Consider the following 16,967-nt stretch of genomic DNA (forward strand, 5'->3'; position numbering starts at 1 on the left):
TTTTGTCTATGTTCTCCTCGTACTTGAGTGTAGCTTCAGGCCAAAGAACATGACAGTCAAAAAGCTTAATTATATTTGCCTACACATACAGGCAGACGCTCCACCATGAAAACTTAACAGTGAAATTGTCATTGTCTTATTGTGCAGCATTTCTCCAGCAGAGCAAACTCAGGCAGTTGTCACTACTAAAGTGAGAAAATGATTTCCCCCAAATAGTGTTTTTGTAATAGAAATCATCTTAGAGATGCTGAAAACAGAGGAACATAACTTTTGGAAAAGGGAATGTTTTCATATTTTTCTTTTATTATGTTTTTATTTGTCCCTTTTATCTGTGCCACTGACAGCAAAGTGCTTCCAAACTTTTATCTTCACAACAACCCTGTAAGGTAGGTAAACTTGGAAGTCTGAAATGGCTAGAAAGCTTCAAACAGAGATAGTTTCTTATCTGTCCCATTAATAGACAGATGAAACCGCATTACTTTTGTTACACTGTGTCCATAGATACTCAAGGTGCATAACTTTGGTGTACAACAAGATATTTGTTGTTGCAATGCCCACAGTCTAGAAGGCATCATTTTGGTAGTGGAAGTAAAACAATCGACTAACTTGATTGATTGATATAAATATTTTTCTCCTGCCTTATATCCTATGATATTAGGGTGGCATAAAAGTAAAATACTATGCCGTTTGTTACTAGCAAATTTATAATGACAACTCCTCTAGCCAGCAAATCAAAGTCATTAACTTAAGACATGATACACATACAATGGCAAGTGAGAAACATTCTGAAGTTGAATTCAAAACGGTGGCCGAATTAATAAATCAATTTTTAAAACTGAGATATATTGATTTGATCACACTTAATGACCCAAGTGCTGTGTGATGAAGTGAACTCCTGTCACTATTCCCAATTTCTGCCAAGCTAGCAATTCAAAAGCATGTAAAAGTGCAGGTACATAAAGAGGTACCACTTTAGTGGGAAGGTAGCAGTGTTTCATGCAGTCATGCTGGCCACATGATCACAAAGTAGTCTCTGACAACACTGGATCCCTTGCTTTAGTAAGTGATATTTAGAAAGTATTGGGTTATTTACCAATTCTAAAAAGTGGTCAAACTGTTTTAGCTGTAATGGAAAAAATGCTGTGAAACAAAATTTTGAGGTATTATACTTTATATACATTTCCTTTAAAAGGATCTACTTTTTCCAAACAATAGTATGGAAGTGTCAGCAAAATATGGTGAAGTACAGCTCTCTTTTATTCTTTAACAAAAATGTATGTTCACAAAGTTTTTATACCCTCTTTCTTTAAAGGCTTGAAATCATTGAGCCAGAATCCTCAGTTATACTGAGCTTTATGAACCAAGAAGGCAAGTAAAACAACATGCATGGGGGAGAAAAAGTAGAAGCATTACCAGTTTCTCTATTGATATCTTGAAGGCAATTTCCAAGCTCTTTGTCTGTGCACAAAGTGGAGGCTTGCTCATTAAAGGTGGATGGAACACAGGGATTTTCAAAAGAGGCCAGAAGTTCAGGAAATAGCTATCATTTGGCAAATGACACAGTACACGCTTTACATTTCTTGATGCAATTGATAATAACTTAGGCTGCAGCCTTGTAGCCACCTGGGCTGCCCCTACCAATTTCAATAGAATTAAGAATATGAAATCTCAGCTTATACACTGCTATAGGCACATGTGCAAAAGAGTGCCCACTGGCTGTACTATATAGCTAGGTATTCATCTGTATGTGCTATACTTTCTCCCCTTCCTCTTGACTTTGGGTGTTATGTTCACATTCAAGAAGTTTTTTCATTCATAAGTTACAACATTACTGCCTCTCTCTTCCATTTTATCCCTTGGTTAACCAATATCTTCTTGAATGCTTTTTGTTCTTTACATACTGCGTTTGGACAAATTACAGATCCAAAAGTAAACACATACTCTTAGAAAATCACCGCCATTTACCTAGATCACAAGAGGGAAGGCCATTTAAAGCCCCAATCTTTTCTCCCTGCTAGCACAGGGAATAATGAAAGCCCAGAATTGACATAACATTTCCCATTCATAGTACAGCTGATAGGGTAATGAATTATAATGATAATTATGTTACTCGCCATTAAAAGATTACTTTAGCAGAAATTGAAAAGCTTTGTAGATGCATGGGGAGTAAGGAGATGGATCACATATTACAACTCTCTGCTGTACAGCATTTTTAGAGCCTGAATCAATTCTATTTCACATCACCTACTCCAGATGTAATGCTTTCTATTTATATCATATGTGCTTAACAAGGAGCTGTTTGCTCTAGAGAAAACATTGCTGAATATTTTCTGCAGACATCTAAAGTTTAGTTTACATATGAAGTGACCAATGTGACCAGTGTCTGCAAGTTGAGACTCTTGGAGTCTTTTCCTGGCTAGCACTGATTTTCATGTGTTTTGTGGAAATCTACAAGATTCAATCACATGGAGAAATGTGGAGGAGCTGATGCCATGGACACCCATCTTGTAGTAAAGTATAAAGGAAATTGTAGACAGAAACAAGTAAAGATGCCAAGTACTCTCTCACCATGGTCGTCCAAGAATGCTGACAAGCCAAATTTATGGAAAATGACTCCTAGTATACATGTCAGAATAACTTCACATCCTTTCAAAATTCATTAGTTTGTTTGTGCAGGCAGCCCTTCAACTGTTGCAGACTCCAATGCATATCTACTATGGCCAGTTCATTATGTGCTGGTCATCATTCTGTTCATGAGTATTTCCATACTTAGCAAGAGTGGTCTTTGGACAACTGACAATGTTTGCCTTTATGGCTGAGCTCACAGGTCTCAAAAGCCTGTCTGAGCCTTCCCTGGCATAGCCTTGGAGAACCAGGGTCACCTCTAGGCCATAATGAGATGGCACAGTAGGACTTTGTCAAAATGCCAAATCCCTTTCTCCTTCTCAGTATACACTAGTTGCCTTGGGCCCTACTCTGGGAAAAAGGCAGCATATAAATAAAATAAAATAAAATATACAGTACACACAAAGATAAATATGTGCACTATCAAACTGAGTGTTTTAGCAATTTGCAAACATACCTTGTATAATAATGCTACCAACTGTAAATGAAGGTGGAATTACAGGGGGCATATTATTAAATTCCAGTATTAAGCACTCAATTTTATTGAAATGGCAGGACTAGGGTTACAGAAAGCCAGACTGTGCTCTTCTAAGGTTACAGGTTAGTTTTCTGACAGATGAAGAATGTATAGGACTGGAATGCAGTGCTCCTTATGCACCATAGGTAAACAAGCATTTCCACAAGAGAGTACTCAATCATTATCCCCAGAAGCAAAACAACCCCTAATATAAAGGGACTTGTTAATACATACCATCTGCAGCCTCTCCATCAACTTCACAGTAAGTACATAAAGTCAATTAAAAATATCTAAAAGTTTGATTCACCTTCTTGTCTCCTTTTCCCAAGTACATCTCTGCTATTTACATAGAATGTGCATAGAAGTGTGTGTGTGTGTGGGGGGGGGGGGTGGTGGACAGTTCTCAAAAGAGCAAATACTCCAAACAGTTTAAAACATCTGTTCACACTTCAGCAACCACAGTAGCAAGATTTATCTTAAGCAGGACTTTGTGTCAAGCTACAGCAAAACAGAACATATTTATCAACTGGAAGATTCAATCCCTGGATCAAAGTCCTGATACTCAAAAATCTACAGAGTTACTCACTTACATCTTCTTCTGCAAATATGGGGAAATACATCACCAAAAAGAGATACAAGAAGATATATATTTGCCTAAAAATTATGCATGGTGATTTATATGTAGAAATGTACATTAAATCAAGGCCCCTGCTCTCTGTTTTAAGGGGTCCCTGATCTCCAATATGGACAAAGACAGGAAAGCCCTCCAAAGAGAGAACTGTCCTCTGACAAGTACTTAAAACAAAGGCCAGCCCTCTGTAAAACAGGACATATAGCCTGTTTTCTTACAATAAAACAATTATCTTAAAACTGTTTTTAAAATAAAGGACAGAAATTCTAAGTCAAAAGTGACTTTTCAAGATGTAAAGTCGAAGGCTTTCATGGCCGGCATCCATAGTTTTTTGTGGGTTTTTCGGGCTATGTGGCCATGTTCTAGCAGAGTTTCTTTCTGATGTTTCGCCAGCATCTGTGGCTGGCATCTTCAGAGAATGCTTTGCCTGGAAAAAGTTGGGTGTATATATATATATACTGTGTGAGCCTGGGAATGCAGGAGTGATTTGCATGTGTATTGTTCTGTGCTGATGGCTGGTCTCAGCCTGGGAGGCTAATGCAAAAGAGGATTAATGTCTGCTAATTTGTGATCATTATCTGCTGGGAAAGCCCCTGACTCTGAATGGTTTCCCATTTGCATTTGCTGAGTCCTTGTTTTGCTATTCCTCAGGACTGGTAGCCAAATTTTGTTCACTTTCCGGGTTTCTTCTTTCCGGTTGAAATTGTCCAGGTGTTTGTGGATTTCAATGGCTTCCCTGTGCATCCTGACATGGACCATGCCAACCACTATCATTCAGAAAGGTTACATGAAAAAAGTTATCATGGGTCAATGGAACCACATGGAAATAATTACGAACCTCAAACACCATCCAGGAATTACTGTATAGAGCCAGTAAGCAGGAATGAGTTTCATTTTTAATATTAAATTTGAATAATTGTCAAATCTATCTCATCTTTCTCTGTTTTCTCTATTCTAATGATGAGGATGCAGATCTGATATTAACATTTACTTTTTAGGCCTGCTATAGCTGTATCTGAGAAATAAAGAACCTTTCATTTTGAAGCTCATTCTTTTTCTCCTACAGTCAGCAAAATCATCATACACTTAAGGCACAAGATCTTTGCTCAGAAGTGAAATAAAATGTTTCTGGAAAGGCTGTCTGGATTAGTTTTGCCACACCAGGAAGCAAAAACCTCAAAACATGTCACTGGACCCTTATAATCTTCCCCACTAGGCTTGCCTTTCCATGGGAACATGCTATTTATAAACCAATTCATAGTTCTGGCTAAGTTTCTCAACTTTAATTTCTTCAGTTCCAAAAAGTACTGAGCTAACGCAATGAATTACCCAAACACACACACACACACACACACATTTGCCTGACTGGCTACTCTTTTTTCCCTGTGAATATGAGACTGTGGCTCACTGAAGGCAGATTATTGCACACCAGTGTTGGATCAAAACCAGAATTCATTTAAAACTCCCTTTGGCTCTGCTCAAGGTTCCACTAACGTAATCATAGGTCAGGTTCTTAGTATTAATAGTAATGATTTTATAAATGAGATTTTTAAAGTACTTGCAGAATATTTATACTGTTCATTTTGATGGCTTCAAACACAGTATTGGAATTAGAGAATCTGTCTGTCATTTCTCGTGGAAAATTTTATATCCTTCTTGGGGCAGGGTGGCAGGAGGAAAAGGGTGTTTTTTTAAAAGCAACTTTTAAATTATTTTTTGGCCTTTCATTCGTTTTTTAATTTAAAAAGTAAAACGTTCCTTTGCAACCACAAACTCAAAGTAAACACCTTCATATGGTTTACTCTGCTGTTCTGGCAGATTTGTCAGCAGTGTAGCACCAGGGTAATGCCATGTTTCATTAACATGTGGCATTGCTAATTACTCATTTGCTCATGCAGCAGTCCACAGATCATACTGTAAAATCCATTACTGATCAACAAATCTTATATACAAACAACAAATTCATTCAGGTAAGCTGCTTCATCAAAAGTGATTTTTTTAAAAGCATGAAAGGGAATGAAGGGAAGAAACATGATGATGTTAAAGTCACAAAATGTACATGCTGACTTTGATGGTAGGAAGGGTCTGAGTAGGCCATACAAACAGGCCAATGGACACTGATGGGGAGCAGATGAAGTGAAAGAAAGGCAATGCATTTTGCTTCTCTGAAAATAAAACTGACATGCAAATATACTCTATAAGTTGACCTCGTGTATAAGTCGAGGGCAAGTTTTTGGGGCCAAAATTATGGATTTTGAAATGACCCATGGATAAGTCAAGGGTAAAACCTAGGGGCACGTAAAAAAGAATGTAAAGAATGAAACAAAGGAAAACAATGCCAAAGAACTTAGACATTTTCGAACAAGGATGGTGTTTCTTTTAGCTGCTCCCAGGACAGACTACCTTATATACTTGACTATAAGTCGACCTCATGTATGTGTCAAGGGCAAGTTTTGGGGCAAAAAGCTTACTCTTAAAGAATCCTACTCTTAAGATTGGATGGATGAGAGAATAAAGGGGGTCAGTGCTTCACATATTATACTCTTGCTTTTCACCAGGAGATGGTTCCTTCTTTTAAATAAGTGTAAAGATACAGTACTTACAAAGATTCACATTGACCTGTGGATAAGTTGACTCCATGGATTTTATCCACAGATTTAAACATCTATGGCTTGAAAATATTCCAAAAAGGTATAAATACCAAATAGCAAATCTTGATTTTGCTATTTTATATAAGGGACACCATTTCACTATTCCACTGTTTTTAATCGGACTTGAGTATCTACGGATTTTGGTATCCATGATGGGTTCCAGAACCAAACCCCAGTGGATATCAAGAGCCCAGAGTACTACATTGACCTGTGGATAAACTGACCCAGGTTTTTGGGGTCAATTTTTTGACTAAAGTTTCTAGATGTATACATACAGTAAGTATATACAGTAACTTGTTTCCAATATTCAGTGAAGTTGGTCACAAGACATACTACAGCACACGAAAAGGCACCTCTGGACTTTGTAAAGGTTCGTGTTCTAATTTGCTTAAATTCCTTGTATACTTTACAGGGAAACTAGTTCACCCTCCTCCCCACAACAGCCCTTATTCTGCTCTTAAAATCCCCATGGATATTCAATAAATATCTGCTTGGAGCAATATGCTTTATTCTTGAGAACAGCAGTTATTCTGTACTTTTTAATTAAATCTCATGGCTTTAATTATCTATATGCAGATGTTGTATAAATTTATGTTTATTTTAAAGCACTTCCCTACTTTGCATTCCTTCTCTTTCACTGATGTTGGCAGAATTACTAGAGGCCTAAAAGTATATTTACACAGGGCATGGTCCACTCACAAAACAAGCACCCTTATGATTTCTGTAACAAATAAGAACAATTAAATATTATTATTATTTTAAAAAAAATTAAGGTTGATCTGTGGTCACGCTGTCAATAGCACTTTAGCAAACTTAGGATGGATTTATAAGATGGCAGGAAAGCCCAGCATATTCCGTGGTAGGCTTCCTTTATAAGAACTATTGTCAAGCTTTTCAATTTAAAAACCAGGATTACCACTAAAACAAAGCAAGACAAAACCAGTTTCAATGAGCTGTGAGCTGATATCAAGCAATAGCAACTAAAAGTTCATTAATGGGTTCTGGGAATACTATGCAGGTTTGTGGGAAATCTAGCTTCATATAACCGTAATCTTTACTATTCTCGGTGGCTTATTCTATTTCAGTGTTTATAAGAATTTGTTGTCCTTGTCAACAAGCGTAAGTTGACTGGAAAGGTGGAACAACAGGAAAAATGCAAGAACCCATATGTGTCAATGTGTGTGTCTCTCTGTGTATATGTATGCGTGTGTGTGAGAGAGAGTGAGTGGATGAGAGAGAGAAATGTTAGGCCACCATTTGTAGTTTGGCCATGGCTTTGTGCATCTTCATTTGGCATGTATTAGTATTAAGTATATAACTTCTGGACAAGCATTTCTATCCATGTTATATGAATCAGCCAAGTACTGTATTCTGAAATAATATGGAAACAGAATATTCAGAACTATGCACTGATTCTATCAGTGGGAAGCTCTGCCATTCCCTTTTACTGCACATGGAAATGTATTCTAGTTGTTCTATTTGTAAGAAGATCACAAAAATCAAGAACACAGGAAAATGTGTTGTTGTGTCTGCGACTATGTGCTGGGAAAGGCATAGCTCCAGAATACACTCTATTATTTTTGAGATTTGACAGAAAAATACCATCCCCTGTCTTGGATAACTTAAAATCCATTTTCCCCCTTGACTTGTGTAACTGCCATGAGCCTTCAGTGCTGAAACCATTTTTCTATGCCAAGTCTGTTTCTGCATGCATCTGACAATTTCGTGACCATGTTAACCATGTTTTCCACAGTGTGTCACAGCCACAGGAATGTAAAATGAATTTCCTTTATGCCTTCATTTCTTTAGAACTTCTTCTTCAAAACTCAAAGTGTTCTGCCTATTCTTTTCAGTTGTGTTGACAGCAACAAAATAGGAAACCAGTCTTTCCCACAGAGAAATGGAATGACTTTCAATATGGGGTAAGAGGAAGTAAAGTGATCCATGATAGAAAGTGTGATTTTCAGCTACTCCTCCAGCCCATCATAGCACAGGAAGGAGAGGGAACTGCTACAAAATCACACATTCTACTGATGTATGTCTCCAAGACACAGAGGGACACTAGTTGGTTGTAACACCTTACATTATTATTATTATTATTATTATTATTATTATTATTTTGGCTGGACTGAAATTGTCATCAAATAGACACCCCCAACTCAACAGGTTGGCATGGTAGGAAAAGCACCGATGATAAATGTGTCCAAGGCACTGATCATTCCTGTATCTGGCCTGATTTTTCACAGAAAAAAGCATCTCTCTCTCTCTCTCTCTATCTATCTATCTATCTATCTGAGAGGTAGGTTTATGACATAATGGCTAGAGGTAACCATGGTATGAATACTTCCACATTGAAAGAATCAGCTGGGCTTTGCTGTGTGAAAGAAGCAGCGTTACTGTCACTGGTTTTGAACATGCAGGGAAGATCTCAGTCAAACTAATGGTAAGTAGAGGAAAGGAGGATAAAGGGAAATGATGGAACACATAAAGAGACAGCAGAGCAATAAAGTGCTGAAGGCTGTCTGTGATAGTGGAATTTTGTCTCTTTACTTTGCTGGCCACAATGCTATATATCCTGTTCAAGCTGTTTTGTTTTGTCTTTGTTTGTTTTTTACACACAGCAGTAAAATTCAGACATTGTGTAGAATCTGATGGATTCAATATTTGGATTTACTAGGGAGCTGAGGCTGAGCACCATGGCAGCTGCTTGGAGTTAACCTGGAGAAAAGAAGTTCTCTGAGCAGATTCCACAGCAGGTCCAGGTGGTAATAATAATAATAATAATAATAATAATAATAATAATAATAATAATTGTCATGCCCAGCCTGGAAGATGGCTTGGAGGACTCAGAGGATGAGCTAGAGCCTCTGGGATCCGAATCTATAATGGAGGAGCCAGAGCCCCAGGGGCTTGAACCCGTAATGGAGGAGCCAGAGGCTGGCCCTAGTTCTGCTGGAGCAGAGTCTATGGCCCCTCCAGAGGTTCAGCAGTCAAGTTTGCCTGGTGCCGAGGCTGTGGACATGGAGGAGGATCTGGGCAGTGTGCCTACCTTCAGTGAGCGTCGAGCAGAAAGAGAGGGCCTTCGAAGATCTCGGAGGCTTTATCAGAAGCGTCTTCGTAATCAGGCACAGCTGAAGGCCAGCTCCTTGCCTTCTTAAGCACCTGGAGCATGTGTGGTTCTTTGCCAGTGGATATCTGACTCTTTTAGGGGAAAGACTCTGTCTCTGTCTCCTTGGCTTCTTGTCTTGACTACCCGGAAACCTTGACCTTGGACTGCTTCATCGATCTGCCTATCTGTTACCCTGAACCTCGGACCGTCTGACAATTCTTTTGGTAATCCCTTTTGGTAAAGCTACTGCAACTCTCTAGGACTGTGTAGCTTACACTGACTTTGCTGTGCTGGGAGGGGGTTGTTTGTTTGAGAACTAGCTGCCTTATCAGCCCTTTGGCTGCTTTCCCGGACAATAATAATAATAATTTATTGCCTGCCCAATCACAAGGAATCAGGACGGGTTACAATAAAGAAAGTACAAAATAAATAAACAATAACAATAAAATAACAAAGCAATTCACAATAGCAATAAATAGCAAAAAATACATAGCAATTCACAGCAGCAATAAAATTAACAGAGCAAATTACATAGCATTAAAGGAACAAAAAAAAAAAAAAAGTAAAATAGAAAATAACCCCTATTCTCAATCCCCCATCCCAATCCTAAAAACAATATAAACAATACACAATCTTAAAACATTACAAAGGTATCTGTGGTTCATCCCACTCCCAGAGATTTAAGTGGGGGCAGAACTGTAGACCATGGCTGCTGCATCCTGGAATGAAAAACTGTGATAGCTGGACAGGCGTAAGATTAGCAGGAGAACAGCATATAGTTGGGGCTGCTCAGCATTTCTGTCTTACTCTTCAGTTTACAGTAGTCCACTATTTAAATGGTAGAGGCTATGGGATGCCACCTGAACAACACTCACATATGCACAGAAGGAGAGCCAATGTGGCATCATGGCATTCAGCCTAGGACTCTGGAGATGGGGGCTTCATTCCCCCTCAGCCATGGAAACCTGGTGCATGACCTTGGGAGAGTCATACCCTCTCAGCCGCAGAAAACCATCATAGGTTTTCTTTAGGGTTGCCATAAGTCAGAAATGACTTGAAGGCACAGAACAACAAAACAACAATGCAGAAAAAATACAACAAAAATAAATCTGGGCTCTAATCATGAGATATATTATCAGTTTGTTTTGTTTCAGAATCTACAGTGGTCTCTCCACATTTGCTGGGATTAGGGGTGAAGGACCCCCTGTGAATGTGGAAAAACTGCGAATAAAAAAACACTATTCTTTTTACCTGAGAGAACACCTCTCTAGGAATCTCCAGGTCCTCCAGTGAAGCTCTACGGTCAACGTCTGCCAGAAGTTGATCATAGAATCATGTTGGAGGACCTACAAATCCCTAGAGAAGTATTTTCTCTAGGAACTTCTAGGTTCTTCAGCACAGCTGGCAAGTTGTGCTGGAGGACATAGAGATTCCTAAAGAGAACATGTTAATCAAACCTGCAAACAATCAAATTAGCAAAAGTCAAAGCCCCAAATGTGGAGAACTAACTGTAGTGATAAAAGGAGAATCAGAGTAACCAGACTGTACAAAACCTTTATTCAGAGAGGATGCATGATTACAAGTCTAGTATGAACATCCCCCCCCCCTATTTTCAAAACCTATATTACACATCTGTAAAATCTGACAATACAAAATGCCTAGTGATGCTGTTCGTCTAGCAACAATTGGGCAATATACAAACCTCTGCAAATTAAAGAATATCTCTACAATACATATTGTAATAGCCATTTCCAAACATTATCTATGATAGAACAAATCCCATGCTATTATAGCAAGTAGGGACTAAAGCCAGTTATCCACTCAGAACAAGGAAGCTGCGTGCCAAATCAGTTTTTACCACCCAGTGGGTACAATGCACTGCTCATACAAATCAAGAAATTAAACAGTTTATGCAAGAGAGACATGGCTTCAAAACTGACAAGATTCACAAAAGGGTAGTCTCTCACAAAAAAAAAATGTATTTACATTTCAAGACCTGTTGAAATGCAATTGGACAGGATTTTGAAATTTTGAGACTTTCAATCAAAATTAATGTAGCAGCGACATAGTTTACGGAAAGGTAAACAAACTGAATTCTAGTGGAATAAAGCTATATGCAAGCAGAGGACTGAATTTATCATGGCACTGAGCTCCTTTGGAGGATTCACTGCATAAATTAGAAACAGAATTAGAAATAGTGATCTTGAATCTGTGGCTGCAGTTTTCAACCATCTGTGAGCCGAATCAACCATTCCATGTCATTCACAGCTTAATGGTACCATTACTGTACCATAGATGCAAAACTTATATGATTTGCCCACACGTGTCTGCCACATATTTTGTTAACAATTCATATACACAGTTCAAGACTGGGAACCCCATACAACGTATCTTAACAACTGATTAGGCACTCATATATGTTTGGGGATGAACTGTAGTATGTTTTAATGGAGCTGAAACCAGTAATGCTTGGGTTCTGGTTTAGTGTATCTTTACATGGGACAAGGCAGATGGCCTGGAAGGGCCAGAACCTCAGAAACTGCATGGCCCACTTTGGAAGCAGGCCACCACTACACTCCCAAGCCACACCAGCCAGGAATTGATCTAAATCAGCTACTTTTTAGGCTAGCTTTTCCTGGCTTGGCAATCCCTCAGCATAGCTTCCAGCCACTTTGGGGGCACAAATCATCTAAACGAGATGTTCACAAAGTGTCCCGAAGCCACCTTATTTGTCCTGTGTGTTTTGGGCCATAGTGATCTACAGCTTTCCACAAGGACTTTCATCTAACATGGTTCAATGTTATTTCTTACAGAGGAGTAGCTATTGCCTTAATAGGTAATGGAAGAACAAAAGGAAAATCTCTTGACTGTCATTGCTTTAACATATTTTACAGAAAAAGTGAAAATGCAATACATGCTGTTCTGAGGAAACAATAGTACTGCATATTAGCCTACTTCATAACAGACTGTGGACTTCACAACTGGGGGATAATGTAGCATTTACAAATGCATGATTCCCCTGTTTTAATTTTTTTAAAAAGATATATATGGTATGCTTTCAGGGGGCCGAAATTTGGCGAGCTTTGCAAGACATTTGCAAACATCATCTGACTGCCATTTGGGGATTCATTACAATGCACATATGCTGGATGTACAGTATCCATTACTTTCAGAAAACTAATTTTATGAGGAAGGACATTTTAACATCATCAAATTAAGATAAAGCCAGAACTGCTTCCCCTCCCCTCCAAAATAAAACATGGAAAATTTGTAAGAGTGTAGAAGTAAGTTTCTTTTCTCTCCCCATCCATTTTTTTCTTTTTCTTTTTTTGTAATTGCAATACAAAAGGTCAACCAACTGAAATATTTGCTAGGGCATATTTTCATCATTGAAAACAACAGATGTATTTTTTAAGTGATTAGATTAATGACTGCGTATCTGTAATAATTTTAGTTTAAAATGTCAACTGGATTTGAGATGACTTTTTCATTTAATCAGAGACAGGGCACTATAAAATAAACATTGCTTTGGTCTGATTCTTGTGTCTGGCATGATTCAACATGACAAATATATGTTTCCCCATAAGAAATTATAGAAAGAAAGCCTCACTGACATGTTGAACATAATGGTGGACCTCTGGTGTTGAATCTCTCTAAGATACCAAGTTCTTGGGTTCAGGAGTGACACTGAAAGAATGACACCTCCAATCTGCATACTGTAAAGAAACCTAGTTATCTAATCAGGAAAAAATAAGGCATTAACTTTTGCAGCCCAACATGAGAGAGATATTCAACGTGGAGGGTGATGAGTGCTTTACCCATAGTGTTCAGTACCAGATCTGGGGGCTCTTCAGGAGCACAATGCAGAGAGGACCTTGCTGTTCCTATAACCATTCACCTTTTCATAATTTCCTCCCATTCCTGCCTTTTTTGTCACTTACTGTGAGCACACTTCTTGTTGCAGTTGCAATCTACTTCTCTACAACATACTACAACTATGGTTGTAGACCTCAGCAGTTGAACCCTTGCATCAATACTGCAGGTCTTAGAGGGTCCTTTAGACTGAGTTTCAGTAAAACAGCAAAAAACAGAATGAAGTCTTGACTTGGGGATTTTTCTAGTAAGTAGAGAACTCACTGTACATTTTTGCAAGTCTTTCCAGTGAAACTGTCTGACAAAAAAAGTAATAGGCAAGCCAGAAAATGTATGGGATATATGCATGTTTGAAAGTTAAAGAACTGTTACTTGAGTTTTTTTTTTTAAAGGATATTGCAAAAACCTCTGGTTTAAAAACAGGAAATTATGAACTAAGTTAGATGCAATCCTGCCCATAGTTATGCATACCCCCACACCTAATATATGCCCTGTTTTTTTGAAGTTCAGGTTTTGGGTCTCTAATCCTTTCCCTTTCTATTCCAAACACATTAGAAGCTCGGCTGTGATCTGCTCCACAAATATAGGTCATCGTATTATCAAAGTACGTTAATGAGTTAGAAGGCTATCCTCCCCTATGATGCACGGGCCCAACTCGTTAACATTAATGAGATTTGTGCATGCAGGCTAAGAAAAGAACAAACCTTAATTTTAAAAAACAAACCTTTAGCAATATGTACTCCCCCATATATATACACAGAGATTCCTCTAATCTTTATTTTTGACAAATGAAAAACTCAACTAAGAAGTAATCAAGGTTGCAAGGGAAAGAAAAGGAGGGTGTCATAAAACAGCCAATATTTTCTTAATGGCATGACAAATGGGCTATGCATACATTCTCAGATTAATTACTGCACCCATCCCCTTAGATGGCAATCACTAAAACATGGTAGTTTTACTCCACAGCTGACAGTTTTGTACAGTAGATATTAATCAGGAAGGAAAAATTAAAAATGAAGGCCTCACAAAATGTTCTAAATAGTTTCTGATTGTAATTTATTTCTCTCTTTGCGGTACCATTTATTTCTATCACTTTCCCAGCTAAACTAAATGGCAGTAAAACAATTAGTCATGCAGCACTGGGGCCTGGGAATCAGTATACATACTTGCATGATGATAAGGATGGGAGACTAAATCTTGTGGATGAACAGAGGAAACAGATACCAAAGACACTTGCTTCAGCATTTACATCCTTCAAAATGACCATGTACATTTTCAAAGCTAGTACCACTGGCAACCAGTGACAATTTGCTTAGGCAAATGTACATTTCTACACACAAAGCACTCTAGGACTGCCCTGCTGTCAGTGTGTCTCTCTTGATTTAGGACTGTAGAAGCAAGGCATTCATGGAAATCAATAGATTAATATTATTGCTACTTATTCAGCAATATCATTATAGAGTCAACTCTGCTGGTCATAAAAATACAGTTGCACAAAGTCTTTATGTAATAATAAAAAGGTTTCTTCTCTTCTGGCTAAAATGAAAAATTAAAACCATTCAGGTGCTTAGCTCAAAGCAATACTGGCAAATTATCCACACACCCCCACCCTTCCTGGCCCCCGCCAAATGGCCCATACTGTGAAAATGAGAGTAAATACTCCAAGATTAATTGTTGGCAGGAAAATGCAATATTTCCAAAGAACAAAATAGTGGTTACAACTCATATTAGGTACTTTATTAATCCTCCTGCACACCTAATATAGTAGAATGTAACAGAAAACAGAAATTTCTGATGAAATACAACTCTAGCATATATTGGGGCTGTTTATCAATGATTTTCCTTTTCCTTCCTCATAGCAAGCACCCCATCCCAATAATTAAGCTAAATCAATTGCAGAAAGAGAGATGCAAGCACCAACCAGAGAGATGTTACTATACAAGCAGCTTTAATAGATCTCCATCATGATGGGAAACATAATAAGAGGCTGTTAGGCTCTGCATCTAACAAGAATGGTTGTTCCAACCTGCCTTTCCGCTGAAAAGGCCAGATACATAGTCTATATTTTAAAAACCCAAACACTGTAACTCCAGCCTACTGGCTGTCCATAGGGAGCCAGCTATTAAAATTTCATTGGTATGGCTGCAGTCCATTAGCTAACTTACCTTCATACCCATAAAAAGTGAAGGGTAAACCCAGGAATTTTACAACCACTATCTGGAAAAGGTAATATTGGGGCCACAGTCACATTACATTTATTATATACCGTGCCTCTAACAACTGCTCAGGGATGAGGCTGCAGAGTAACAGCACACCAGACAGATGTCACATTTTCTTGGTGATTTAAAAGGTTCAGATTTTATTTAACGCAATTTAAAAATGAAGTCAAAGCTCTGGCTCTGCAGCCAAAAATATAAAAAAAAAATACACTGACGGAGATGATTTTGGGTCAGATAACTAAACTAACCAGGCCACAAATTAAGTACTTAATACCCATCATCCAACCCAGAAAACTCAAAAATATGCTTTCCTATAACACCCTTTTGGATGAGCAAGCACCACGTTAAGCATACTTAAGCACTATGGAAGTGACAAACGGATTACTGTCTTCACACTGACCCAAATTGCATTGGTTGGGGTTGTCATAAGAATATGGGAGATTAAAGTTCCTGCTCTGCTATATAAAAACACATACCACATACATTTTTCACAGTTGTCACAGCATGACTTTTATAATGGCTTTTTAATTTTTTTAAACTTCACATTCCTCTTGACAAAATTTAAAGCCATGGTAACACTTTCATGAGAAATCAAACCAGAGAGCAGAAGTAAATAACAACTGCTCCCATCAGTGAGAATCCACCAATCTGGTTGACCAGTCCAGCTGAACATTCACCTACACAATCTGACTTCTCCACAGAGAAGGAAAACATTTAACATTTATTGGCAGCTTTGCCCCAATTAATGTATCAGCCTAAGCATAAAGGAATTAAATCTTCAGACAGGAAATGTCAAATAGAAGCCCCTCCAATCCAGCAACATGCAGATGGCCAATTTCTCAGAGGAGAGCATTGCATCCATCTCATTCGACCTTTGCTGACCTGGCAAGATGGGCTTGGTCCCTACCTCCAAGTTGGACTACAATTCCCACTATTTGCTAGCCAATTTCCTCTTGTCACAAACCCACTGAGTGGTCTCCAGTCCCATCAATCAATCAATCAGTCTCAATTTAACATACCACTTAGAGGAAAATAAAAAAAAAAGATTTAAAAAATAGAACTAGGCCTTTTACCTCAACATGGCTCCCAAGCTTTTCTTCTTTGTTTTTCTCTCTGGATCTTCATTTTCTTCTTTCTTGTCTTTTTCTTTCATTTTGGATTTGTTCTTCAAATTAGCTTTTTTATTCTTTTCTTTCATTTTGGATTTGTCTTTAGTTTTCTTGTGTTTCTTTGCCTTGCCTTCCACATCTTCTAACTCAGAACTGATGTGAAAAGGTGATCCAAAGTTTTGAGCTTCCTGACCAGAGAGAGAACTCTTATCAGACATACCATCTGCAAAATG

At 38.2% G+C, this 16,967-nt stretch overlaps 1 protein-coding gene across 1 annotated transcript in view; it reads right to left on the reverse strand.

Moving 5' to 3' along the window:
- Nucleotides 1-16,146: 16,146 nt before the first annotated feature.
- PARD3B (par-3 family cell polarity regulator beta) overlaps nt 16,147-16,967 on the reverse strand; it is a 313,146-nt gene continuing 312,325 nt past the window's right edge. Inside the window, exon 18 of the mRNA XM_042474689.1 lies at nt 16,147-16,957. Coding sequence (XP_042330623.1) covers nt 16,695-16,957 — 263 coding nt within the window. The 3' untranslated portion in view covers nt 16,147-16,694. The remainder of the gene's footprint in view (nt 16,958-16,967) is intronic.

Source organism: Sceloporus undulatus, chromosome 1, assembly GCF_019175285.1.
Source record: "Sceloporus undulatus isolate JIND9_A2432 ecotype Alabama chromosome 1, SceUnd_v1.1, whole genome shotgun sequence".
NCBI classification, from domain to species: domain Eukaryota; kingdom Metazoa; phylum Chordata; class Lepidosauria; order Squamata; family Phrynosomatidae; genus Sceloporus; species Sceloporus undulatus.